The 27,791-nt window shown below is 39.6% G+C and overlaps 2 protein-coding genes across 2 annotated transcripts; both read right to left on the bottom strand.

The window, feature by feature from the left end:
• Positions 1-5,761: 5,761 nt before the first annotated feature.
• Positions 5,762-10,520, bottom strand: psmc5 (proteasome 26S subunit, ATPase 5). The gene is made up of 13 exons (XM_053512335.1): positions 10,478-10,520; positions 9,778-9,849; positions 8,678-8,747; positions 8,387-8,484; positions 8,218-8,274; positions 8,034-8,138; positions 7,819-7,944; positions 7,594-7,720; positions 7,286-7,476; positions 7,084-7,182; positions 6,878-6,988; positions 6,048-6,134; positions 5,762-5,934 (listed from the first exon to the last, which is right to left on the bottom strand). Exons 1-13 carry the CDS (start codon positions 10,499-10,501, stop codon positions 5,881-5,883), a joined length of 1,221 nt encoding a protein of 406 aa, XP_053368310.1. The 5' UTR covers positions 10,502-10,520; the 3' UTR covers positions 5,762-5,880.
• A 1,835-nt stretch (positions 10,521-12,355) lies between these two features.
• Positions 12,356-27,213, bottom strand: smarcd2 (SWI/SNF related, matrix associated, actin dependent regulator of chromatin, subfamily d, member 2). The gene is made up of 13 exons (XM_053512126.1): positions 26,913-27,213; positions 21,488-21,690; positions 21,350-21,392; positions 21,129-21,251; positions 20,756-20,875; positions 18,793-18,888; positions 17,805-17,906; positions 17,480-17,641; positions 17,310-17,407; positions 17,065-17,200; positions 16,838-16,960; positions 15,158-15,259; positions 12,356-14,615 (listed from the first exon to the last, which is right to left on the bottom strand). Exons 1-13 carry the CDS (start codon positions 27,048-27,050, stop codon positions 14,562-14,564), a joined length of 1,500 nt encoding a protein of 499 aa, XP_053368101.1. The 5' UTR covers positions 27,051-27,213; the 3' UTR covers positions 12,356-14,561.
• Positions 27,214-27,791: the final 578 nt, after the last annotated feature.

Genomic DNA, 27,791 nt, shown 5'->3' with positions numbered 1-27,791 from the left:
GGTGATGGGAAGATGGAAGGAGTACTTTAAGGAGTTGATGAATGAGGAAAACGAAAGAGAACAAAGAGTAGAAGAGGTGACTGTTGTGGAACAGGAAGTAGCAAATATTGGTAGAAGTGAGGTGAGAAGGGTGTTGAAGAGGATGAAGAGTGGAAAGGCTGTTGGTCCTGATGACATACCTGTGGAGGTATGGAAGTGCTTAGGAGAGGTGGCAGTAGAGTTTTTGACAAGTTTGTTTAACAAGATCTTGGAGAGTGAGAGGATTTCAGAGGAATGGAGGAGAAGTGTATTGGTGCCAAGAAGTAGAGAAGTACAGAGAAGGTAACAGGGAGTTGCATTGTGTCTTTTTAGATTTAGAGAAAGCGTATGACAGGGTGCCAAGAGAGGAGCTGTGGTATTGTATGAGGAAGTCTGGAGTGGCAGAGAAGTATGTTAGAGTGGTGCAGGACATGTATGAGAGCTGTAAGACAGTGGTAAGATGTGCTGTAGGTGTGACAGAAGAGTTTAAGGTGGAGGTGGGTCTGCATCAAGGATCAGCTCTAAGCCCCCTTTTGTTTGCTCTGGTGATGGACAGGATGACAGATGAGGTAAGACAGGAGTCCCCATGGACTATGATGTTTGCAGATGACATTGTGCTCTGTAGCGAGAGCAGGGAACAGGTGGAGAAAAATTTGGAGAGGTGGAGGTATGCTCTGGAAAGCAGAGGAATGAAGGTTAGCCGAAGCAAGACGGAATACATGTGTGTAAATGAGAGTGACCCAGGAGGATCGGTGAGGCTACAGGGAGCAGAGGTAAAGAAGGTGCAGGATTTTAAGTACTTGGGGTCAACGGTCCAGAGCAACGGGGAGTGTGGAAAGGAGGTGAAGAGGCGGGTACAGGCAGGTTGGAATGGGTGGAGAAAAGTGTCAGGTGTGTTGTGCAATAAAAGAGTATCAGCGAGAATGAAAGGAAAGGTGTACAGGACAGTGGTGAGACCAGCGATGGTCTACGGCTTAGAGACAGTGGCGCTGAAGAAAAGACAGGAGGCAGAGTTGGAGGTAGCAGAGCTAAAGATGTTGAGGTTCTCTTTGGGAGTGACAAGGATGGATAGGATTAAGAATGAGTTTATCAGAGGGACAGCCCACGTTAGATGTTTTGGAGATAAAGTCAGAGAGGCCAGATTGAGGTGGTTTGGACATGTTCAGAGGAGAGATTGTGAATATATCGGTAGAAGGTTGCTGAGGTTGGAACTGCCAGGCAGGAGGTCTAGAGGAAGACCAAAGAGGAGATTTATGGATGCAGTGAGAGAGGACATGAAGTTAGTTGGTGTGAGAGAAGAGGATGCAGAGGATAGGGTTAGATGGAGGCAGATGATTCGCTGTGGCGACCCCTGAAAGGGAACAGCCGAAAGACAAAGAAGAAAAAGAATAAAAATTATAAGCCTAATTATAAATCTTTTTATAGTTTAGGACTAAAAGTTTTATTTTGCAATGTTGTTAGAAGTTTGCAAGAATCAGATCATCCGAATGTTAAATTTTTGTTTAAATAATTTATTTTTAAATACTTAAGTACATTTAAAAACAGAACATGTGGGGCCTCCGAGTGGCGCAGTGGTAAAGTGTTCGCCCTATTATCCGGAGATCGCTGGTGTAACCTCTCGCAGCCGGAGGTCTAGACAGAGCTGATTGGCCGAGCCCCCTAGTGACGGGGAGGAATTGGACACGACTAAAGAAGGGAGAAATTCGGGGGGAATAATGTAAAACTTTTAGTCAAGTAAAATGACTTGATTAGTAACGTAGTGAAGTAGTGGTTAGCACTGTCGCCTTGCACCTACAGTACAGGGTCTGGGTTCGATTCCCAGCCAGGATCGATTCCCATCTCTGTGTGCATGGAGTTTGTATGTTCTCCCAGAGTTGGTGGGTTTCCTTCGGGTACTCCAGTTTCCTCCCACAATCTAAAAACATGTAGATTAGGCTAATTGGCGTTCCCAAATAGCTCATGGTGTATTGGCACCCTGTCCAGGGTGTACCCTGCCTCGTGCCCTAGGCCTTCCGTGATAGGCTTCAGGTCTGCACGACTCTAAATAAGATAAAGCGATGAGTGAGTAAGTGAGTGAGTGATCTGATTGGCTTCGTAATTTAATAGATTTTATTCTAAGCAAATTTTACTTTGCAACATATCTTTGGTATTTCTGGTCTTTATAATTGGAAGCTCTAACATTTACTGTAAATGGTCCTTTATTCCGAAATGATGATTAAAAATGAAACTGGATTTATTATTATTGTTACTATTATTATTATCCTTAAAGTTTTTGATGCTAAATGTTAAAATTACAGCCAGTCATAATACCACCTCACACAAAGATTTATCTAAGTATGTACACATTTATAAGGTTATGAAATGCCTTTTTAATAAACTTGTAGTCAACATGTAATTTAATAAGTAAACAGAATTATGGTTTAAACAATAAACACATTTAGAAATCCAGTATTTTAAAAACATTAATTAAAGGATTGAACTTACTTTACATAGAAAAAATCTATTTCCATTATTCCTGCTGCTGGTCTGTGAAAAGGGGAAAAATAAATCAAGGTTCAGTAATTAGTATTGGCACCTCAGCGTCTATAATCAATGTTTTCTTAGACATTTAGTATAAATCTTAATTATAATTCTGGCCTACGCTTGACTCTAATTAGAAACTAACTACAGCAAATAAAAGCTTGGACTAGTCGCTGATCTAAAAGCACAAAACAAGAAACACAATTGCGATAGTTTATTATATACTTACTGTACAGTGAATCAAAATGAAGTTGAATTCTGGTTGAGGAAACTCCTCAGGGTGAACTTACGGTATCTGAGGCGTCTCAATGTGGCCATAAAACAGCACATGAGGACTTTGAGCAGGTCACTGACACAACAAACTTTTATAGCCTGAAAAAGCTGAAGGAGTCGTACACGATATGCTGAACATGAAAATGAAGTACGGTAAAAATGGCAAAAACAATGTTCCTTAAGAGCGCGCGCACCCAAGGCCGTAATAACGGGTTAATAATTAGAAGAACGCTTGTTTTTCGCTCCAACGAGAATCAACAATAACAGGCAGCTCGGGAAATGAGACCGGGGTGGTAAATGATTAAAAAACTCATTCTAGGCTCTTTTTTTTTATTACACCAAAATGTACTTTTACAAAATTGCTTATGTATATAAAATATTATAAGTAATATTTAATACAAAGAACAAAAAAAATTATAATACTAAATGTAAAAAAAAAAACTACTAAAAAAACATAACTAATTATTACTATTAATAAAATTAATCATAAATTAATGTTTAGGAATTTAAAACAATATTTTTTTAATTTATTTTAATTATCATTTATAAATCAAGGAAGAAAATGTATTATTAAATTTGTTTAATTCAAAAATAAATAAATTCAACAAAACATTTTTAAAATATAGTTTTAATTATGAAAACTAGAATAATACACACCTTTTTTCATCTTATTTAAATGATTTAATCACTAGCTATTTGAAAATGTGTAATAATGCTAGATATTCACACACACACACACACACACACACACACCACAGTAATCTCAAACTGCTGTTCCTGATGCTTTCTGTTCATCCTGCACCTCTTTCCTTTTTTCCTTTGACTCAATGTTTTTTCTTTCTTACCTGCTGATTAGTTGCAATTTCATGAAGTTTTTACCCAAGTATTAACTTAATTAAGGATTAACATTGGCTAGTTCCAACTTTTTTACTTTAGCAGGTCCTGGTGAAATCTACAACATCTGGAAAAGGTTGTGAGTTAATGCTGGAAACATAAGAACATGGCAAAAAAATCGGTGAAAGATTTAAAACCTCGGGATCATCAGGCTGAGATCGTGACAGACGGCATTACGTCATGTGGAGCCTCCAGGTGAGATCCTGGGAGGTCAGAACATCTGGACGATCAGAAACAGAGAACAGAAAGCGGCAAATCAGGCCACGTTTCCTGTCATCAGACTCTGCTTTGAGTTAGAACGATTACTTCGATCACATCACAGGTACCTTTTAAATGTTCTGATTATTTCAGCATCAGACCAACAGTTGGTCAGAACATTCAAAGCTTTCTCCTTAACATCCAGAAAGACGAATTGATAAAGTGTCTTTCTGAAGCTTCTGATACTTTATGAAGTTGTTTAAACAGTAGCATACTTGGTAATGAATTGGGAGTGTGGAAGTGTGTCTTCAGATACAGGGTGGTTTTTACTATTTAAAAATCCAAAATGTTTCCCAACTTATGAGCGATTGACAAGAATGCAGTGTCATGGGACACTGCACAGACGTTACATCAGTCAGGAAGGAACAATCTCTGGTTCCAAAGGTTCAACTGAACACGCAAGAAGTGATGTTGGAGGTATGAAGTTTTCCATGAAGAGAGGCGTATGTCACCATGGCCTAAAGTTTGCACATGAACATCAGGACAAAAACCACGCCCTTTCTGAAGGCCAAGAATTGATGTTGGAACAATTGATAATGGAGAAAAAAATTATGAGGGTTTCCATCAGAGAGGTTAAGTCCGGTTCCTCTCAGGGTTTCTTCCTATCGTCAGCTCAGAGAGATTTTTCTTGTCGTCCTCGGCTTGCTCATCAGGGACAGACTTAATAGTTTATACATATTTTATTTTAGTAAAATTTTTAATTCTGTAAAGCTGATTGCTGCCAATGACCATAACCTGAAATGTGATGAAAAAATATTTTTAACTGGTTTATCTAATAGGGAGACGAGTCCTTTTGAGGTACAGCATCTATGAAAAAATTAAGAGGCTTGTTAAAGGCTAACTTAAGTCTGTTACAGGTTAATATATTTTATGTTCCTTCTTTTGATCTTGAACAGTAATAAATAATAAATAAAAAAAAAACATTTAATATCAGTTTCCAAAACTGAAAAAAAGAAATAAATAATCCCCCAAAAATAAAACTAATTTTCCGATTTTGCAGAAAATAGGATAACGCTTGTAAGCTAGATACACTCGTCTGCAGCGGTTTTACAGACAAAGATCGAAAAGCTATGCCTCTGAAGGCCCCATGCAGCTGCTTTCCCTACTTGTGGGATTGTTGGGAAAAAAAACAAACAAAAAAACCCTACTACATCGTCTAGTGTGACACGAACAAAGCATAGTTAGCAAGTGTTATCTGTTTTTCCATTTTGGTTTCGGAATTAATATTTAAAAACTGTATTATTAGTGCTTCAGTTTTTTTTTTTGGGGGGGGGGGGGTTCATGCTGATCAGTGAATTACACACAGATTTGGGTTCGGGACTTCAAAATATTAACACTGTGCATGTAAAAGTTCTGATCGACTGAATACCCAATAAAGCAAATAAAATCTCACATAAATCTTAGTTATTATTTAACAACAACCTTATTCTGAAATAACGCAGGTTCCCTAATCCACACTGGAATCGTGTTACAACGAAAAGGGTGAACGTCTGAACCATGTCTCTAGACAATGGGAGTGTAAACTTTTGGCTCAAGACTCCAAAACATTATGACATAACATATTTCCAGCAGTGTTCCGTGTCAGATGTCCGTCTAATCGGTCACCTTACTCATAAGATCGTATCTGGGATCAGGGTTGAAATTCCACACGGAAATCAAGCATAAAGCGCCCTCATCTCAGCAGCGCCCTCAACTGGCCAGCTGTATGCTAGGATTAAATTCTCAAATTCTCTCTGTCACTTTGTCTGAATAAATCACAATTGTAATGCTTATATGAAAAAAACAGAGGAGGTGGAAGTCTGAAGAGGAGACACTGTTTATTTAAAATAAATTCAGAGCACAGGAATAAACCAAAGAAGAAGAAATAAACAAAAGAAATGATACAGGTGAAGTTACAAGGCGCTGGCGATAAAGGCTCTACTTCCAGAGCTTCTTGATAGACATGTTCTTCTCGCTGTCCTTCTGCATCACCTGTTAACGAAAACAAGTTTAATTATGGCTTAATTCTATACGTGTTCGTCAATATTTTTTTTTTATAAATTAGAATACTGAAATATTTTAAATGTGTTTTTTTCTCTCCGTACCTTTGCAACAGCCATCTCAAAATCTTCTTGAGTCACGTGGACCCTCCTCTCTCGCAGAGCGTACATGCCAGCTTCTGTACAAACACCCTATAGAAACAAAAAAAAAGTGAATTTTATCATAATGTGCAGTGCCAGTGCCAAAAGTTGCAGGGAATAAAACAGTGACACTAGTTGCTTTTAAACGTATTAATTCAAAATCAGCGTGAATGCACTTAACCAGGTGTCAGGGTCATGTTTAGGATATACATCTACAGGAAGTGGTCAAGAGAAAGACTGAGTCACAGAAAGTGGCCGTCAATCATGAACGAGTTTAAGATGTGAGAGAAGTTGTCATGGTAATTGTTTGAAACAAGATCACAAGTTGTGAAAAGTCCATCAAGGTTAAGGAAATGGCAAAGAAAGCCACTGTTCAAGTTTAGGGTGGAGCAACAGGTAGGGACAGATTAGGACAGAGCCAGTGGCGTCATTGTGGTAAAGTTAAGGCTGGAGCTGCAGGAAGGAACGAGTCCATGATGGAGCAGCGGGAAGGGATCAGGTCTAGGATGCAGTCACGATAATAACCAGTGACTGTATTAAAAACAGCAACACTCACATCACAAGCTATATAAATTACCCAGGGGAGGTCTGCTGAGGATGAAACCACCAGAACAGTCATTTTTCCATCCTTGACCATCTTGACCAGGTCTTATTCTAGCACTGATTCAAATCTGTACTTTTTTTTTTTTGTAGCTAATTGTTATTCTAAGACACAACGTAGGAGGTGAGTGTTATAAAACCTCCGATCGTAACCTCTAACCAGCTTATTAGCATGAAACAACATGTGACCTCACCTTAACCTCAGCACCTGACGCCCCGGGCATGAGCTCGGCGATTTTGCGCAGGTTGATGCCACGCGTCAGGTTCATTTTGCGCGAGTGGATCTTTAGGATGTCCAGACGGGCCTGTCGAGGGAAGAGCGCAGTAAGTAATGTGTGTTCAGGGAAGCATCTAACCATGGTTTATGGACTGGAAATAAATAAATAAATGAATAAAAGACCTCTTCATTGGGAGGGGGGAACTCAATCTTGCGGTCGATGCGGCCGGGCCGGAGCAGAGCCGAGTCGAGGATGTCGATGCGGTTGGTGGCCATGATGACCTGCATAAGAGAGAGAGAAAAAGAAAATTATAGTCTCTGGGATTACTATGGTCTGGATAACCTGACAGCGTTGTAACCGGTGATGGTCTTCTTCCTCGTGTACCTTGATGTTCTTGGTGGCCTCAAAGCCGTCGAGCTGGTTGAGGAGCTCGAGCATGGTGCGCTGCACCTCACTGTCTCCGCCGGAGCCTCCCTCGAGACGCGATGAGCCGATGGAGTCGATCTCGTCCATGAAGATGATGGAGGGTGCGTGCTCGCGTGCCATCACGAACAACTCGCGCACCATTCTTGCTCCTGCATAATAAAAAAAATTAAAACCACACATTAAAGGTTACAGATACAGGCCTGGAAATCCCTCATGTCACTAATCTGCATCGTCCATATGAGACAAACATAAAATCAGGTCCTCACCCTCTCCGATGAACTTCTGCACTAGCTCGGAGCCGGAGACACGAATGAAGGTGCAGTCGGTGTGGTGAGCGACAGCTCGGGCCAGCAGCGTCTTCCCGGTGCCGGGAGGTCCGTACAGCAGCACCCCCTACGCGTAATGAACAAATAGAAACAACACATGAACTTTAGGCAGATCTTGTGAAGATTGATGAATGGACAAATCGAAAGATTTTTAGCCCCGCCCACCTTCGGCTGTGCGATCCCGAGGGCCTCGAAGAGTTCCGGGTGCTTCACGGGAAGCTCAATCACCTCCTTGATCTCTTTAATCTGCTTGTCCAGACCACCGATCATCTCATAGGTGGAGTCAGGGACCTACAGTTCAAAAAGGAAATGTGTTTTTATATACGTCACACCCACCCATACAGACTCTCTCAAACACACAACACAGAATCTTAAAGCACCTTTTCCACCATCATGAGTGACACCAGAGGGTCCACCTTGTTGGGAAGGATCTTGTGCAGTGTGTAGCTGTCGTTACGCAGCGCTACCCGGCAGTTCGGGGTCACCTGTAGGAACAGGTCAAATATGAGACGACAAACCAATTCAACAAACTACAGGGCAACTCGTCTCGGGTGTAACACTCACGTCATTAATGTCAATGTTCTTGTCCACATCCACTACGAATTTGCCCTCAGGGTGAACCTACAGGCGCGTGGAGAAAGATACGACACACAAAATTAATTTAGATAACAGAGCAGACCTTAAAGAAAATCGCTTCAACAACCCGAGTCTCACACACACACACATCTCTCACCTTCACCAGCACCTTCTTCTTGTCCATGGCTCGGACCACCTCACCCACGTATGAGCCCTGTTCCTGCAGCAGCTGCAGCTCCTCACGAAGCAGACGCACTGCACAAAAACGCAAAATATCATACGCTGTCATAACAAGGAGGTCGCTGTCTAATGAGTGTGATATAGTACCGAAACCAAGACAAGAGTTAAGTGTTCAAACCGCGAACTCCAAAGTGTACACACATAATCGGATTAGTAATGGTGTTCAAGACAAAGTAAACACTCGTTCGTGATTGCGGGTGCGTTCTACCTTTAGCATTGAGCTCGTTCCGCTGGGCCTGCAGACGCCGAAGGTTCTGGCTTTTCTCGTTCACAGTGAGCTACAGAGAGGGGGGGGGGGGGGGGAGATGAGGTCAAGATTTTAAAATTCTGATATGTTTTCTTGCATCTTTGAATTTCTTAGCTTGCATATGTCTTCCTTGAAGCTGCACCTGGTCTTAAGTAAAAAAAGAACGAATAAGTAGGACTACACTTCAAAACTAAGTTTGTAACACCTGATAAAGCAGAGCCCACATGACCGTGATGATACCTGCTAAACCAAATCGGCTGCACTAATCTGTCTCAGAAACACATGTCGAGTGTAAAATGTTTTGTTTAAGGGATATCACGCTGCGTTATGGTTCTGTGGATGTAAAGACAGATAAACTCTGGGACTGTTTTGATCTTTTTTTCTTAATTACTTGCGATTGAGGGGAAAAATTTTTTAGTTCATGAATCGCGATTCTTTTGTGTGGTGCTTCACATATCGTCACACTGACTCCAGAAACAATTTTTTTCAAAACTATTTTTTACACATTTATAATAGAAATAAACCGATCGATCGGCCCATGAGCAGAACTGTTGAGACATCAGCCTCAGATATAAACGATTCTGTACCGAGCGCAGAACTTTCTGATCTTTTGGGTCTCAGACCTACTGATTATGTACTGTGTGCGTTATTTGATGGGGGTACCAGTCGGTCAGAACATGATACCCCTAACATTCTCCAATTAATATACATTATAATAAAGTACTAAAACACTCTTTTTACGGTTATGGTACAGTTAGCCCTTTGTAATTTGGCAGACACTGGCTCTTTTCAGTGAGTCTGATCATTTGACTCGGTTCATCCAAACGAGACGACTCTTTTAAACGTTTAAGCTAGTGTTAGAAATGGGAATATCTTAAATGGGATTTTAATACAAGAGTGAAAAATAATTGCCCTTACACGCTCTAGTTTACGACATTTAGAACTATAATAAAAAAAAGAACAAAAACGAATCGTATGTGGGAGTCAGCCTAAACGATTCAACAGACAAGATCCAAATCAATGAGTCGACTCCTTGGAGAATGTCACACCGCTAATCTTACCTGTAACTCCTCGATTTTGGACAGGTAATACTGCCGGAGACCTGAGCCTCCTTTACTGTCTTCCAACTCCATCTGAGAGAAAGAAAGAGACAGAAACAAAATTAATCTAACTTCCATCATTCTTTAGATGATATAGCATGAAAAAATTCTCTGCAGCTCGAGCTGCCTGGCTTACATAAACCAGCTTAAACATTAAAGCTTACAACATTCATACAGCAAAAATAACACTAAAAATATATGTTGTTTCCTAAAATAAAAAATAACGGAATACAACAAACTGAACGTCGACGCTCACTGGTAGCATTTTTCCCCTACGTTAGCAAGCAAGTCATTCTATCATTCCCACCCGTATTGCAAAAGTCCCGCCTCCCAATCTTATATTGGCTACGCAGATGATGCACAAAGGGGGTAACCAATCAAAGTTCAGAGTTAAGAAAAAACATCCAATCATAAAAGCGAAGGGCGGGACATGTCAGAATACAAGTAGGGAACGAACCATTTTTAGCTAGCAATAACAATGAGACAGCAAACTCAATTCTGTTTAAAGAGAATAAAAATAGAAGACATAACTATCTCATTTTACTACGCAACACCGAACATCTTTAGAGATGTAATTTGGGTAAATATAATGCCAAGGAACACATACTACATACTACAACCGAACCGAATTTTTGTTTCATTCGGAGGAATTAGAACTTACATGGTCAACTCCGTCTAGCGCCATCTTGAAAACGTTCGACAATTTCCGCTGAGTTGTGACGTATTTCCGGTCTCTGCATCGTTGTTCTGTTAGATTAGTCTATTTTCGGCTTGTAAACACAGTGTAAAAACGTTTTTTGTAATTTTTATGTAGTAAATAATAATTAATATGTGAAATAAAAATGCACCCACATTAATTTTTTAAAAACTAAAATTACATGAATTAGTCAGACGCTTAAAATTGTGTTTAAACTATTAATAAAAGACACCCTTTAAATTGCATTGAGATAACATTTCAATAGAGTAATTATAAAAAAATTATTTTTATTTTATCGCGTCACTTTTAGGAAAACATTGCAATTTTTTTTGATGACTCATCCTGTACAATTTTGTGTTTGTTCAATTAAAAGCATTGAAAATGTAAATGTCCTGCCCCCAGGGGTGTGTCCTCTTCCTTTTCTTCTTCTTCTTTAACAGAGGTTAAATCGCTTAACGCAACGAATATAACAAGTGATTTTTCCAAACAGAGAAATCGAGTGACCCGTTTCGAATCGAATGTGGTTTTGGCCTTTCATCCACCTGCAAACGCAGCTTCGGTGTTTTGTGACAAAGATTTTGGCTTGTCGTAACGTCACCTTGTGTGCCGATGACGTCACTGTGGACATGGGCTTATTCAATCCCTCATTATAGTAGAAATTTGTAAATCAGGTGTTATCTCAAGCACAGATTAGATTCCTCAGGTGTACCTGATTTAGACACATAAAAAAAACCCTTTGCAGCACCTTCTAGAGATTTGTTGATGGAGATGTTTGACTGCACGTCAGAAATGGTCACAAGAGTTGTCTATAAAATTAAGAGTCCATGGCCTTGCACAAACAAGGACAATGATATAAGAATTATCAAATGTACTAAATTGTCCTATAAATACAGTAGAAGGCTTAATTTACAAGTTCACAGTTAAAAGAACAGTGACTACACTACCTGGACATGGCAGAGAGATAAAGCTATCACCTGCTGCTACCAGATCCTTGAGGGGGCAAGTGTTAAAAACCCTCAACTGACTGCAAAGGACCCACAGGGTGAGAGCAGGGACTGGAGTTTTACTCTGCACTATAAGGCACAAACTGAAAAGCGAAGTGCTCACCCCAAGACGTACCCTGTTTCTGAGCCTAAAACACAAGAAAAGTCGACTCCAATACGTCTAAAAACCTTATAAGAAAGACAAGTTTGGGAATTCGGTTTCATTGACTGATTAAATCAGCAGAACGTTTGGAGAATGAAGCATTTGCAGAAAAGTTCACCTGCCTACAGTGAAGCATGGGGGTGTCTCTGTGAAACATCCCTGAGGGAAACATCATGCCATTAAGCTGAAATGTGGGTATTGGACATTCCAACAGGACCATGATCCCAAGCATCCCAACATGGCTGTTGTGTCCAATTCGTAGTCCAATGACTTGCAGTAATTATCCCCCCCGCCACTATACCATGTCCCATTTTTACACTTTATTAAAATGTATTAAATTACTGTTAAATAACGTCACAATTATACTTGACCTCGATATCCAGTTGCAGCTCATTAGCAGTAGACATAAATGTTCATCAGTGAATTTGCTGAGAAATAACATGAGCTTGTCAGGGCCTGTTCTGAGTAAACATCAGGAAAGTGTAAGCAGACACTAACACAGAGAAGTGGAGTTGCGCTGTATCCTGGCTGATTCTGCGCTCTGACCCCAGCTTCCTACCTAGGATGTCTGTAAATTACAATTTCCATTTGGGATTAATAAAGTACAAATTATTTATTCATGATGACAAAAAGAGGAGCGCTGATGCCTTTTTATTGTATAAAAAAAAAATAAAAATACAAAAAAAAAAAGCTTGGAAGAGTATAAAAAGTACAGATCACATATCAAAACTTACAAAACAGTCATCCAAAAAACATTTTTTTTTATTCAACAGGTTATACAAAAATAAAAGTACATCATATGCTTAAAAACAATGGCACGTTGAATACGGAAGTTATACTAACTGTAATGAAATCACAGGCCAGGGTTTAATAATACTTGCTTAAAAATAAAAATAGAATTTATAGGGATGGTTCAGGGCAAAATTTACCTCATCAGCCAGCATGCGTCACTAATTATTTAACTTTAGAAGTTATACATAGCTACAGAGATTTTGCATTAGAATTGTGTGGGAAGGGGGACAGGCCACGCCCACAAGTAATAACGGTAACCATTGGAGACGGCCAAAAGAGCTTAAGCTAGCTATCTATTACGCATTTGTAGTTTGCACGACTAGTTATTTGGTAACATTTACTGTTCAGGGTCTTTTACACAGGAAGCTACAAATGTTAGCATCATTTTGCGCACACGTGTCAAAGTATGGCTTTCTGCCGCTCTCGATGCTTTTTTTGTAACTCGAAAACTGAACAGTGTTAAACAAAACAACGTACCTGTACAATTTTTAATTACTAATGTGTTTTAGAAACCTTGGTTAAGATCGATTTATCTGAACCGCTAGCTATTTTATTTTATTCTTTAAGCAAAATGATAGACTGTGACCCATATTGTGAAACATATACATGCTCAATTCAAAACACTTTGTAATCAGTACTTTGTTTATATTAAATAAGATATTGAAGGCTCTTTGTAATTGATCTCGGTGAGAGTTCGCTAAATATAACTAGCCGTGCTGATCATTGTAGCTTTAGACTAGTTGGACTTTTGTCAATTTTAGGAAACATTTCTCAGCTGATTGTCTTAAGCTTAAACTAAATGTAAAACTGATAAACACCCCCCACCACCCCTTTAAGCGTTTATGTACTGTAAATCATCTCTCTTCTTCTGAGTCAATTTTTTGAAATTTATAACTTTAAACTTTTATTTGTACACACACGGAATGTAAGAAGCTCAAACCAGAACAAAAACAAACTAAACACACACACACACACACTATGGCTTTAACATGGCTGAGAAGCGCTGTCATTGGGGTAGTTACCAAGGCAACAAGCCGGTAAACTCGAAACCTGCATTAAACGCAAACATAAAAAAAAAAAAAAAAACTCCAGAGCTCTCGGTGAATCGTTTTTCTGCTTTGGTTCATACAAACAAGATGACGGTGTAGACAGGCCTGTGCTACGGATGGACGTCTTCAAGTAACGTGTTGATTGTTGTGCACAAGTTTTAACCCCTACCTCATTTAAACTTTTCCACATGGTACATGACTTAAAAAATCAAAACATGAAAATTATGCTAACTTCAAACTTAAGGTAGAACACAGCGCTTCAATACATGCAGCTAATTACCTGACTCTGGTTTAGTACCATATTAAAAACTAAAGGAAGAAAGGAAAAGAAAAAAGGGCAAACGTTGTGCTCGCGTTATCCAACAACCACTGATCAAATCTCAAGTCAAAGACAAACCTGGATAAAAAAAAAAAAAAAAAAAAAAATGAACCCAGCTCCCTGATCGGGATTAATAAATCTGAAACGTGGTCTGATCACGATGTGTTACGAACAGGAATCAGACAGCTTTATGTTTAAGGCCATCGGAGATGAGTTACAAATGGCTTACACTCCCTCCTACCTGCTGTTTAGGAACACAACATTTGTGTTCTGGCACTGTTAGAACAGTCATACCACACACAAAATGTAAACACTACATTTTGGCTGAAGTCCCCTAAAATCAGAGACGTCTGTATTAAACACAACCTTCCAATTTATCTCATTGGCACGAATAAGAAACAAGGCAGATACGGCTTAGAAACACAAAATGCACTCACATACGCGCAAACACTTCAACACACACAATCCAAATTTGGTACGTATTACCAAAGGAGAGGCTCATAGACATTAGTATGTGAACAATAGGAAGAAAATCCTTTCATACATGAAAATATTATAACAGCGACAAATCTATGACCTGAGGAAATCTCACGTCACATTTTAAGCAAAAAAAAAAAAAGAAAGAAAAAAAAAAAAAAAGATGCATAGTACGAAGACTTGCAGCATTTATTTCGGCACGCCGTTTTCGGACCTAGGTCCCCAAGTCGACGCCTCTCCCGGTTTGAAGCGCTTCCTCTGGGGTTCAGGTGAGGCGGATACCGAGTACCTGCTCCAGCTCCTGTCTCCTCTGCTGGACCTGGGGACCACCAAAACACTAGTTAAACTAAGACTGTCAATATTAACGTATTAATGCACGTGATTAAGCTAGAATTTTTAACATGCCATTCATTTGTTTATGTGCAAGTTAATCAAAATCAATCAATCAATCATATGTCCACATTTGACTCTAATGGCTTCCCATAATGGAAGCGCAGTTACCCGGCTGTGTGTGATAGCGGCACATTATATAAGACCTCGGACAACTGATTTTTTAAAATCAATTGACAGCACTATTTGTAACATTTTAAGGGGCCCATGTCATTTTTCTAGTAGCGTTCTGGTGCCTGTAACGTGAACTGCAATGAAGACTTGCCGTTTAAGGAAACATACAAGGAACTCATTTCTAGTCCAGAAAAAAAAATCTAAATAGCACGTCGGTTTTCTTTTTGGAATTAGATAATTGTTAATACGATCAAAATGTTTTTTAAATCTTTAAAAGTTGTATTAGTTCTACAGTCAGCCTAAGGATGCGGCTGCAGCTGTGTCTACAGTAGGTTGGGAACGTGCCAGGACGCGTACCTTGGAGAATACGTAGCGGCCCACGGCCTCCTGGATCCAGGGAGCCTGGTAGAACTCGCTCCTCCTCTCCTCCTCTGGGTTCCCGGCAGTGTCGGTCATCAGCTGAATCACACACACACACACAGATCATAACAGCGCCACTAAGTCGGACCAAATGACTTTTTAATGAAAACCAGTCCTGATCTCACGAGCTCAGCAGCTGAGTAACTCCAAATTCTTGGCTTAAAGAATTCTGCATATTCACAGCCATCTCTATAACAACACCCTTACGACTAAACACTAAGTGACTACTTATCGCCATGGGAAAAAAAAAAAGTTTGTAACCCCCCCATTTTTGTGTGAATGCTTGATTTAAAAAATAAAAATTCTCTCTGTACAAAGCAAATACAACCTCACACAAACCTCACAATACAACCGTTTTCACCGTGCCATTATTCATTTATAACAAAAATTAAGTGCAGTAAGAAGCAGTAAGTGGGCAAGTCGCAGCCTTTGATTAACTGATCGCCAAAAGGGGACATAAGCAATGGTCTTAGAGAAGCAACTGCTGCTGTACATCAATCTTGAGAGGAAAAGGTTAAAAAAGACAATCTCCAAACAATTTGAAGTTCAACGTTTCACAGTTAGAACAATTATTCACAAGTGAAAAGCATTGAGGACAGTTGCCAGTCTTCCCAGGATTGGACGTCCCAGCACATTCACCCCGAGAAGCGTGCAATGCTCAGGGAAATGCCAAAAAAAAAAGAAAAAAAAAAAAAAAAAAAAAAAAGAGCTACATATTAGACTCTACAGGTCTCAATGAGCGTGTTAAATGATAAAGTCCATGACTGCACAATTAGAAAAAGACTAAACAAGTGCGGTTTGTTTGAAAGCGCTGCCAGGAGAAACATCATCGATCTTAAAAAAGAAAATGTGCGAGGTCCGCAAAACTGCATCTAAACAAACCACAAGACTTCTGGAACAATGTCCTATGGACAGATGAGACCAAAGTGGAGTTGTTTGGCCTCAACACCCAGCTCAATGTTAGGCCAAAACCAAACAGCATTTCAGCAGAAACACCTCATACACACCGTCAGGCACGGCGGCGGAGGTTGACATTGGAGACCCGGGGACATTAAGTCGACCATGAACTCCTCTATATACCAAGTATGCTAGCACGCCAGTAGAACTAGCACACCAGTAGATCTACGTCACAGCGATTGAAAAATAAGAGAATCAACGGACTAATCAAAGTCCAGACCTCAACCCAACTGAAATGCTGTGGTGGGACCTTAACAGAGCTGTGCATAAGAGAACGCACCAAAACCTCAACGAACTGAAGCAATGTTGTGGAGATGAGGGGTCAAAACGATGTGAGAGACTGAAAAAGTCACATGGAAATCATCAAATCGAGATACTGCTGCTGAAGGTGGATCTACAAGTCACTGAATCATGAGGGTACTTGTTTTTTGGCTTCATTTTTGTTAAATAAATAACTAAGTTATTGTTATAAGTTATACATATATATTATATTGTTACTAAGTTATTGTTATATGTTCGTCTGAAGTTGTATTTGTCCAATACCGAGACCTGCTACGATAAGATGATTCTTATTAATGTACATTATGTATAATACACACGGACACACACACTTTCCTGTTCTGAATATTTCACTGCTTGTGTTAGACTGATTGTGGGTACCTTGAGGTCTCGACTCTGAGACTTGAGCCAGTCCTGGATGAAGTCCTGAGGGTTGTTGCTGAAGCTCAGCATGAAGTCTCGCTGTGTTTTCAGCTGGTTTATCGACTCGATGGTCTCATGGATCTGATGAGAACAAAAATAGACCATCCCATCATGTCTTACAAGGAAAACATCCAAGCCACCATATCGTGACTCGATCACATGATCATCATCAGTACGTTCATCACCTTCATCTCCAGGGCTGCGATTTCCTGCTGGTTGGTGGTTGAGGACAAGAAGCTGCTCATCTGGCTCTTTAGTGGATCGTCCACTTCTACGTCGATGTCGAAGCAGGCCGTCTTCTTCTGGTCGCTCGGGTCCACGCTGTCCACGAGAACCGGATTTTGATTATTATTATAAAAAAAAACCCCAAAAAACCCACAGCTTTGTGTGTGTGTGTGAGGTACGGGACAAGAGCATCGTGTATACACACCTGATGATGTGGTTGATGACGATGGGGTCCGGGTGCTGCAGGAGTCCAGCTAGCTTCATGGGGATCTCGGAGAACCTCATTCTGTGGCAGGCGAAGATCTGAAACGAGACGCCGCCACGTTAGTCAAGCGCTCACTGCTAGTCTTCACATACACGCTATACCGTACACACCTGTCTGAAGTAGCGGTTGCAGTTGATGTATTCTTTCTCGTGGCAGTCCTGCAGCTTATTGTTCTTAATGTACAGCCAAAGCGCCTGCATGATGCTGGCGCGAGTCTGAGTGTGGACGCCCAGGAGACGCGCTAACCGCGGGTCCAGTTTGTACTGCGGCGGCTTCGGGCACGAAACACAGGAGGAGAAAGTCGAGGTTAACGTGTTGGATTTGCATGCTAACTGATCACGCATTAGCTTCTCAACTAGATCGCTTTGTGCGTGATCACAGCCGTGACTTACGTAAAATGAAAATCAGTTTTGCAAAAGTATTGGCGGTCGTTACCTGGTGGTCCAGCATGAGCAGCAGCGTACATTTCACATTCACGTCTCCAGGCCTCTTCACCTGAAAGCCATCCGTCTCCTGAGTGGTGGGCATCCTGTGCCACTGAAGAGCCGAAAAGGAACACACACACACACACACACACTTAATATATCGCAATATACATATAGCAGAAACATTATGTTATATAATAAATCTTAATATTAACTGATGAGAACTTAGACTTATTATATGCATTTACCTGCAGATATCTATTTTTTTAAACATTAATTTACTCACCAATAACATTTGTTTTAACTATTTAAAGCACAATATTTAAAATAGTATTTACTCAAATAAATTTTTAAATAAATATACAGATTACATTACTGCTGGTAAGTAGATATTTAAATAATATTATAGTGGATAAGAAAGAAGAAGAAAAAAAATAAAAATAAAATAATTATTGCATTTATTTTTTTATTCCGTGCTTAAATAAATGCCTTAAAATATATATCATAAGGTAAATAAGCCATATATTTAATTATTTTCATAATTATATAAAATTAGTGTTTTATACTTATTCATTTATGTAAATATTTATTCATTCATTAATTTTACTATTGTATTTTTTCTCCCAACTGTTATACTTTGCAATATTTATTACATTTATGATATTTTCTATTTATATGGGCGGGGGGGGGGGGGGGGTACAATTATTTTATTAAGTTTGTTCAGAATTGTAACAACATACCATTACAAATGATATATAGAATCTGTATGCTATCAGAATCACAACACAAATCTAATTAGTCCTGGTGTTTCGTTTTACATGTATAGTATTGGGTGGTGCATTTTGATTCCCATCTTGACTCTTTATTCACTTTCCATGTCTAAACGATTCACCCTGTCAAATAGTGTTTTAATATTTTTGATGTGCATGCATGTATGTATGTATGTATGTATGTTTGTTTTATGTCAGAGGTAGCTGTTGCTCTATGAACTGCTTTACCTCCACCAGGTGGTTGTCTGGACCGTACAGCTCCTTATCCAGCTCAATCACCAGGCTTTTAAAGAAGGAAGAAAACTTTCTCTTTTGTTTCCCAGGCTATAGATGTAAAAAAAAAGGGGGGGGGGAGGAGACAGTGAGGGGTGTCAGTTATGGTCTTGGTTAACACACTGATGTTGCGTTGTTTATGTCCACACACACACACACCCACCCACCCACCCTTCCAGTACTTGCACAACCATTTCCCTTATTTATGCCTTCACTCATGCCATCTTAACCACTGAATCAGAAAGCAGAGAGAGAAAAAAAAAAACGGAAAAGCAGTTTCTCTTCTTTTCTCCCCTCTTCAGGTGGCTCTGTGCATCACTTCATGCCCTCATCCTCCACACAAGGTTTCAATTCTTCATTTTAAACTCTTTGTGAAAGCCTTCGAGCTGTGGGGCGTAGTCGTCTTGGGAAATTTCCCCAGCGCATCTGGTTCTGAGAGTTGGCCGAAGGCATGCGGAGGGATGAAAAACAGCTCTGAGATGTTACAAGGCCTTGTTTGACATTTCACTGCTACATTTGGATCTCAATGCTCGGTGCTGATTCGCCTCTTCTGGAGAACGAGAAACATTCCAGGAGAAAATGCTCACTCTTCTCTGCGATAGTTACCTCATCTTTTACCATTTTTTTTAATAACATTAACAAAAACATTTTGCTCCACAATTGGGGGGAGGAGGGGCAGGGGAATAAAACAGCTAGCCACTTCCACTTCTTCTTACCTCACCCACTAACAGCCGAGATTTTTATCTCGGTAAAAAAAATAAATATATATATTTTTTTATATTCATAGTAGCAGAAGTACTCGTCATTGATGATTAAACAGTTTGCAGAAATAATTAAATACGTTTTAATGTAATAAGTGATATTACAGAAGAACTCTCTGTCTAACTTATTAATACAAATAAATCCCATTCTGTAAGGTTGAGTATCTTGCGTTTTGTTTACACCAAGTTGTCCTTCTTTCGTCGTCACACAAATACACTGCCTGTTCGGTAACTGGGGAGTGATGTTTTGTCCTTTCAGCATGTAAAAATTTACAAAAAACTATTCAAAGTGAAAATATGAACTAATCCCGGTAAAAAATATTCACTTTATCTTTTCTAATTAATATCTATTGGTGCAGGTGTTTGTTTACACTAACACAGTAGCGCATTAGATAATTTAAAAGTAGATTATTAAATCCATCACACAACTGTTGACAACATCGCTTTTACTCAACATTTTGATTTCATTTATGGTGCAGATTAAACTTCAGGCAGAGATCTAAGGACGATCAAAGCAACAACTTTAAGCCAACAATCAACAGATTTTGAACGCACTGTTTCTAGGCAACAAAGATAAACGTATGCTAATTACAAGTTAGCCAATAACACTGAGGATGAGGATAATGATTTAAACACAGGTGACACAGCACAACAGAAACACAACTCGACCGTAAAACCCAGAAAGGTGTATCCAGAAGGGCACTATTACCTCAGATCTGAGAATAAATTACTGCGAAAACACTCAGAACCACCAAAATGACAGCGTAATTACTTGTAGCATCAACTTATGACTGAAGATGGAACAGAACAATTAGGGAGAAAAATAAAATAAAGGGCCTGGAAAGTAAAGAAACATGACCAGAATGTCAACATTTACCTCAGATGTGATAAGAAATGACTTATAAACCACACCCAAAAAATACAATAAAAAATATTAACTTTAAGCATCAACTTAAATTACTAAGAAATAATAAGCCGACTCAGCACAACCGACGCACATAAAAACAAGACAGAAACATCAGAAACATTAATATTTATCTCAGATATAATGTTAAATCACCCAAATACTAAAATTACACTTAGCGTTAACCGCTGATCAGAACAGCGCAGGCTTATAATAACGCGCTTGTTCTATAGGTCCAACTTGGTCAACTTACATCCTCCAGGAGTTTGCCCTCCACTCGAAGCTCCCATGATGCCACTTTCTCAGACTCCTCGCCCTCAGGTTTGGCAGGCGTGCAGGTGTTTGAGATGTAGATCCTCAGCTTACGCTTTTGCTTTAGGGACCAAAGTGAGACAAGAATGAGACACGGCTCACTGATCACATTTCTGCGAAAGTACCATTTACGTGTCGGATTGCAAAAAAAACAAAAACAAACAACAACAAAAAACTTCATAAAAGTTTGAGGTTTACAAAAATAATAGGTTTAACACAGAAAAGGACGACAATTTTTTTTTTTTTTTTACAGTTTACAATTTTAATGATGCCAAACCCCAACCCTAGACAGATAGACCGCTTGTTTGTGTTACCGTGATGGGCTTCTTGATGGCCTCCTGGATCTCCATGCGCTTGCGAGCGATGGTCTGGTCCAGCTTCCTCTCAAATGCCAGAAGGTCCATGTAGGCCTGAGACTCTGGAACCAAGTCCCGGATCTGCCTCACACCAAGCGAACAAAATAACACTTAACACCAGTTGATAAAGTGCAAACACGTACACACACGTACATACGCACACATGCGATAGAACTCACCCTCTGGGGTAGAACCTTGTCAGCCATTTTGCGTCGTTTCAGCCTAAAACCAGAAGGTAATTTCACACAGAACAAGGTCATACTTTTTAACTTGTTACAAGTATGATTATGCGTACTAAATGACCTGCTGAGACTCACCCACGCCGAGGTCCCATCATCCCCCCCGCCTGCTGCTGCTGTTGTTGCTGTTGCAGGAGTCTCTTGCGAGCCGGGTCCAAGGTGGCTTGGGGCATGCCAGGCCGAACACCCATGGCGCCACCGTACGACGGCCCGGCCATCGGAGAACCCATGGAACCCATCCCACCCATGGGCATGCTTCGCACAGGAGGGACGCCAGGACGCTGTTTAAATACACAAACCATAAAATCATGTGTGAAGAGGATATGCTCCAAGAAGTCATGGGGCCGTATTTATTAAAATTCCCAGCACAAAGAGTTGCTCCTAGTGAACAGTATTCTTAAAATTGTGAGCGTTTCCCAAGAAATCACTGTAAAAAAATCAAAGATATTATAAGATGCATCACAAATTTTTTATGAAACACCTTGACTCTTAAGCGACTGGTGAAAACCTAAAGAGTAATGAGGAGGACGCATGCACGACAGCACTCATGGTAAAGAGCGGAAACGTTTATCTCTATTTACTTTTCTAGGTACAAAAAAATAATAATAATAATAAATTACCAGCATGGTGAATAATCAGGAAATAATTTAAAGCAAATGACCATGTCTGATCAGCTTATATCATAATTAAGAGCGATCTGCTGTGACGTGCGCAAATCAAGCGCATGTACCCGCCTGCCAACCCGCAAAAAACACATAGCACTAGACTGATGAATATCCCGGAGGAGCGCACTGACAGCAGGGAGAGAGGGAGAACTTAACTCCCCCGCCCTGCCCCCTTTCAGAGGAGTTAATAATAAAAAATAAAAAGAAGAATAAATGCTGACAAAAACATAAGAGGTTTCGAGCTGGCTGTGTAAGTGTAAGCAGAAGCTACGGATACCATTTAGGGGGAAAAAAGTGAGCGTGATAGTAAATCTGCCTATGTGTGTACGTGTGCGCGTGTAATGACCGAATAAGAAAAAAGCAAACAGAAGTCCCCCCCCCCCCCCAATTATTAATGATTAGGCAGACTTTAAATACAATTTTGTCAGTCATTAACTTTAGACCGGCAACATTTTCTTTAAATATATTTACTTCAACAGAATTTTGGAGAGGAGCTGTTTAATCTATACAAAAAAAATAATAAATAAACAATAGATATCTAGTTTGAAATCCCAGCTAAAGACAGCCACACCCCCCTCTCATTATAACCTTCTCCATTTCTGTATTAATGTGCTTCACCGTACATTATAACTCACACTGTTATACAGGATTATCTAAAAAAAAAAAAAAATTCTGCCTGAAAGTATAATTATAAACATAACACGCTTCTTTGCAGCTACACAAACATGGCTGTTCGTTAACCTGAATGCTGAAGAACCTGGCGTTTGTTTGGCGCCTAAAAACTATTTAAAGTCAGTTCCATGGAATTGATTTGGCTTTTACACAATACGGATACAGTGAGTGTGTCTGGCACACCCAGGAAACACAACAAACCAGTTTAACCAGTAAGAAAATCACCACAAAGAGCGTGCACGGCTGAAAGCCAGGCAACATGGCAAGCATGAATAAAAACCAAGTACAATAAAGGTGATTGTATAGAGGCTCAGTGGAAAAACTAGAAAGAAAAAGAGAAAGAGAGAGAGAGATCACTGTGCTGGGTCATTTTGTCCCAATACATATCAAAAGTAAACTTCTTAAAAGTCAAGGCTCCATCTGTCTACATATCTGGTTTGCATGCAAGGGTCAGAACGGGAAGGCACGGTATATAATTAATGTTTTTCCCTTGACCTGTAGAGTATTGCAAAGTTAAATTAATATTAATCAAATGTGCTGTTAGTAGTGAAAGATAGCATCACTTCAAATGTAATAGATGGGGTAGAATTCCCAGCGGCTTCAAAGAATTCAAAAACTGTCGTTTGAAAGCGTGACTTATACTTTGACATTTTGAAGAAAATGTGTCGATTTAAGACTTGGACTAGAAAAGAGAAAGAGGAGGGAGAGAGGGGGGGGGGCAGCACACTTCACGAGCTTCAGGATGGAATTTTCTTGACGGCTGTGTTCATCATGATGCAATGTCCATTTTTCAATAGCTACTTTGCGATGGGTCCAATAGCCCTTTGTTGGGTCGTACTGGAATGCGGAGGGAAAAATAAAAATAAAAAATGATGACGCTGCCTACTTTTACATTCTGTGAGGAGAGTGAACTTAATGACCTGGTGATCACATAAAGATATTATTACCTCACAGAATGACATAAAAGATGATACATGATATAGTATATGGGAGAAGATTCAGATCACCAGAACACTGCACGGAGGCAATAATCACTTCAATAAGAAAACCAGGAAAAGATGCCAGTGTACAGGGAATGAGAGATCAATGGCTTTGACATTGCATGTCTGTAAACTGATTGAGGGAATAAACAGTAAATAACAGGCCAGTAAACTCACTGGAGAAGAGAGGCTTGGTGGCTGCTTATCAAAGTGGATTCAGAGAAGGGAGAAAAACCATGGACCCAGTAATACGCCTTGAGCATGGAGTAAGAATAGCTCAAATAAACAAAACAAAGTGGCTGTGATTTTTTTTTTCTCTTTAATGTGGAAAAAGCTTACGAAATTTTGTGGAAGAGGGACTACTACTCAAATTGCACATGATGGGAATTGGAGGGAAGTCTGTAATTGTAAGAAGGACTTTTTGACAGAAGAACTGTTCAGATTAAGAAAGACGTTCAGGCTCGGAGGTATCGAGCCAGCCTAAGGTAGAAAATGGGACTCACCAGGGGAGTGTTGGGTAAGATAAATAAAAAGACTGTTATGAAACACAATTCTTTTGTGTGGTGTTTTTGACTGATTTTTACATTGATAATAGAGATGAACCAGTTGATCAGCCAGTGACCAGAATCGTCTTGTTTTCAGTGTGATTGGGCGTGACCGGTGATCAGCCAATCAGCTCTTAAATATAAACCACACTGTACTGAGCATTTTAGCTTTTTTTAATAGCATTATATTATTAACAAGTGTGTTAAAAGCCTCCGATCAGCCCCTTTCTTCAAACTCTGTGAGCAAATTAGTCTTGGACCCTCTCATTACACACGATGACACCAGTCTCACAACACTGAGCACTAATTGGTCAAACATCACTGGCCTTAAAAGTCCTCACAGCTCACTTCTAAGTTTTAAAACTTTGGAGGCATCTAAGATGGTAAAACGTCAATGTTTCTTTATAAACCTACAGGTAAACTATTTACACATTTTCATCCCGTGTGGTAGGAGTGAATTATTTTCCATGTTTGAATTACTATTAAATATAATAATTATGGTGACTGACAGAAATACATGCTGGTGAGTTAATACAAGTTAAACTTTAAATTTAGTTTGTATTGTTTAAATGCTGCAGAACTAATGTTAAAAACAAGCTACATTTAATTATTTAAGGTTTAAAATTTGAATAAAAATCGGGTGAAAATATAATATTGAAATGCAATATTTATAAAATCGCAATGACCATAAAGTCGCAATTTTAATCAAACTGGCAGACAAGAATCGCGATATTTCCGGAGGTGACTGCTGATTTACATCTCTAGGGTTAAGTCTAATTTTTTTCTCCATTGTAATAACTGATATTTTTTGAAATATTTCAGCAGGTATGGGGAATTAACTTTTGGTCATGATGGAGGTTTATGGATATAGGGAAAAAATATTGAATACATAACCAAGCAAACTGCAAAGTAGAATAAATGAAGTGGAGAGTAAAATAGGGATTTCACTTTTCAATAGTAATATATAGATCAGTTTTAAGAACAAAGATGGACAGCATAGCTTATGGGAAACAAGAGAACAGATGAGTTGGCAAAAGATGGAACCAAAAGAAAAAGAAAAAAAGTGACAGTATAAAATTGGCAAAGTCAGAGAGGCAGGGTATAGTGTGGAGAAAGACAAAACAAACATGACAACAGAAATGGGATAATGAAAGAAAAGCGAGACATTTTTCATTCAATACAGGACAAAGCCGATTTGATGAGAAAAAAATATTAACAAACAAACTAAGAATTGGAACTATACCAACACTATTTATATTGAGGTAATCACCTAATGGGACTGTCTGAGGAAGGCCATGAAAGTGACGCTTCTGAGAGAAGAAGGCAATCTTAGAGTCTTTTAAAAAGGGAATTTTTTTTTTGTTTCTTTGTTATTATTTAACGCCGGTTGGAACCCAGTAAGTTACATTAACGCCACAACTGTGGGTCTCGTTATCCCTCATCCTCCAGGACAATTTTCCAGAACAGCCTTCCTTCAAAAAACAAAACATCTAACACTTCCTTCCTAGACCTCGTCTTGAACTGTTCTGCATCTTGAACTTTTCATCTGCTTTATCCGGCACTTCCACACACACTTTCTCTTTTGAGGGAGGCTGAGGAGAGAGACCTATAGGGAAATGTTTCGAGAAGAAAGAGTGAGTGAAAGTGGGAGAAGGTTTTGAGACAGAACGAGTCGGGACAAGATCAGAAAAAGGAAGCGTTAGAGGGTTTTTAAGGAAGGCTGGTCTGGAACATGAAGAGTGAAACCTAGAGTTGGCGGGAATGTAACCGACGGGATTCCAACCGCCGTTAAACAACAAACACACCTGTGATGGAACGACATGTGCAAACACCGACCACACGGAATTTCTGCTTAATGTATATAAAATAGATAAATAATTGAAGTTCAGTATAATTATACACAGAGGACAATCGATGCACATTTTACATATACTACTCATGTTCAGCTTTGATAAGCTTTAACCTGAAATAAGTCACATAATGCGAATTAAAACAAAAAAACAGTTTCGACTTCAGTGTTTAACGATCTCCCGCCCACTTTTGCATCACGTGACTCAACTGTACGGCACAACGCAAAAAACGAGCGCTTAATTAGGAATTTGAACCATCTTATAAAACATAACTTTTATATCGTTTTTTTTCATGTTATTATTTTTAACGGACGTTTTGTTTGCCAATGCGCCCAAGCACTCATTCGTATTCCAAACCAACATATAGGACACTAGATGTAGTAAGGGAAGCAGTTACAACCACTATTGAGTGTAGTGCGCGTGTGCAGGGAGCCCGAGGCGATTTGGAATGCGGCACATAAACGCTGTTAAATACGGAAGTTGGAGCGAGCACTTAAGTGAAAAGCGAGTTCTAAAACAAACAAAAACAAACAACTCCGTCTGTTTCTGGATGTACCAACGGAAAATCATCAGCACTACGGAGCAAGACAAGCGAAATATATATTAGTGTTTAATTGCTTTTTAGTTGTTAATTTAAGCAGTATGTAGCGTTAGCGATTTAGCTTAGCACTCTAAGAAACTAAAACAGTTATCTACTTCCTGAACTAAAAGAGTTAAAAGTTAAAAGGACGGCGTTTTTAATTAAAATAAAACCTTCAAAACCCAAACCTTTAGAATTATAAAGCGTTTACCGGATACTGAGTGGCCGGACTCGGCATCACTCGGTAGGCCGGGTTCATCGCTGCCATCCGCGGGTGTCCGGGAGAGTTCATCACAGGGTTGAGCACTTGGGGGCCGGGTGGAGCAGAGAACCCCGCTCGGGACGCCATTTCCGCCGGACTCTAAAACTGCAAAAGAAGAAGTCGCTCCAGTAATAAATTTCACATTTAAAAATAATAAAGGGAAGCTAATTTCCTGATGTCAGGAGTACACTCCACGCTGTACGAGTGTCAGCTCCTCTCTCTCTCTCTATCAAGTGTCATATCATCTCCTCCGCCCCCGCATTATGTCGTAATGGTGCATCGTAAGAACCGTTTAACCGTTGGACCAATGGCGGCGGACTAGCAGAGCGCGCGCGAGGCTGTGGGCGTGGCTTCTCTCTCCCCGCTCGACTGAATGAATCGTTTAAAGTGACTCGAATCTTTTGAAGTGCCAGATCACGTGAATCGAGTTTTAATAGAACAATGGCTAGTGTCCTAGTTTGCATGTGCTGTCAGTCGATTGAATTTTTTTATTTATTTAGTTAATCTAGTATAGCAGTCATAATCTGTGATTAATCACAATTTTAAAATACTCAGATTTAAACGTGCAATATTGGAGTAAAGAAATGCATGACAAACTGGTTAGAGGAAACAAATTATACAGTTTTATAATATCTCAAACATTATCATTTAACAAATGTTGATTAAAAAAAATCTTAAATGGAAACTCCTTGCAGCAGTAATCATATTGCAAGGCGCAAATGGCTAGCATGTGCTTTAGCTAAATGTCTTTCTTCTGTTTTGAACACATTTAGCGTGAATGTGTGCAATTACCATTTATCAGGGATTAAACGTGCTGTTAAACCGAGG

Source organism: Clarias gariepinus, chromosome 14 (genome assembly GCF_024256425.1).
Source record: "Clarias gariepinus isolate MV-2021 ecotype Netherlands chromosome 14, CGAR_prim_01v2, whole genome shotgun sequence".
Taxonomy (NCBI): domain Eukaryota; kingdom Metazoa; phylum Chordata; class Actinopteri; order Siluriformes; family Clariidae; genus Clarias; species Clarias gariepinus.
The sequence above is the reverse complement of the archived record's forward strand: the minus strand, read 5'-3'. Positions and strand labels throughout refer to the sequence as shown.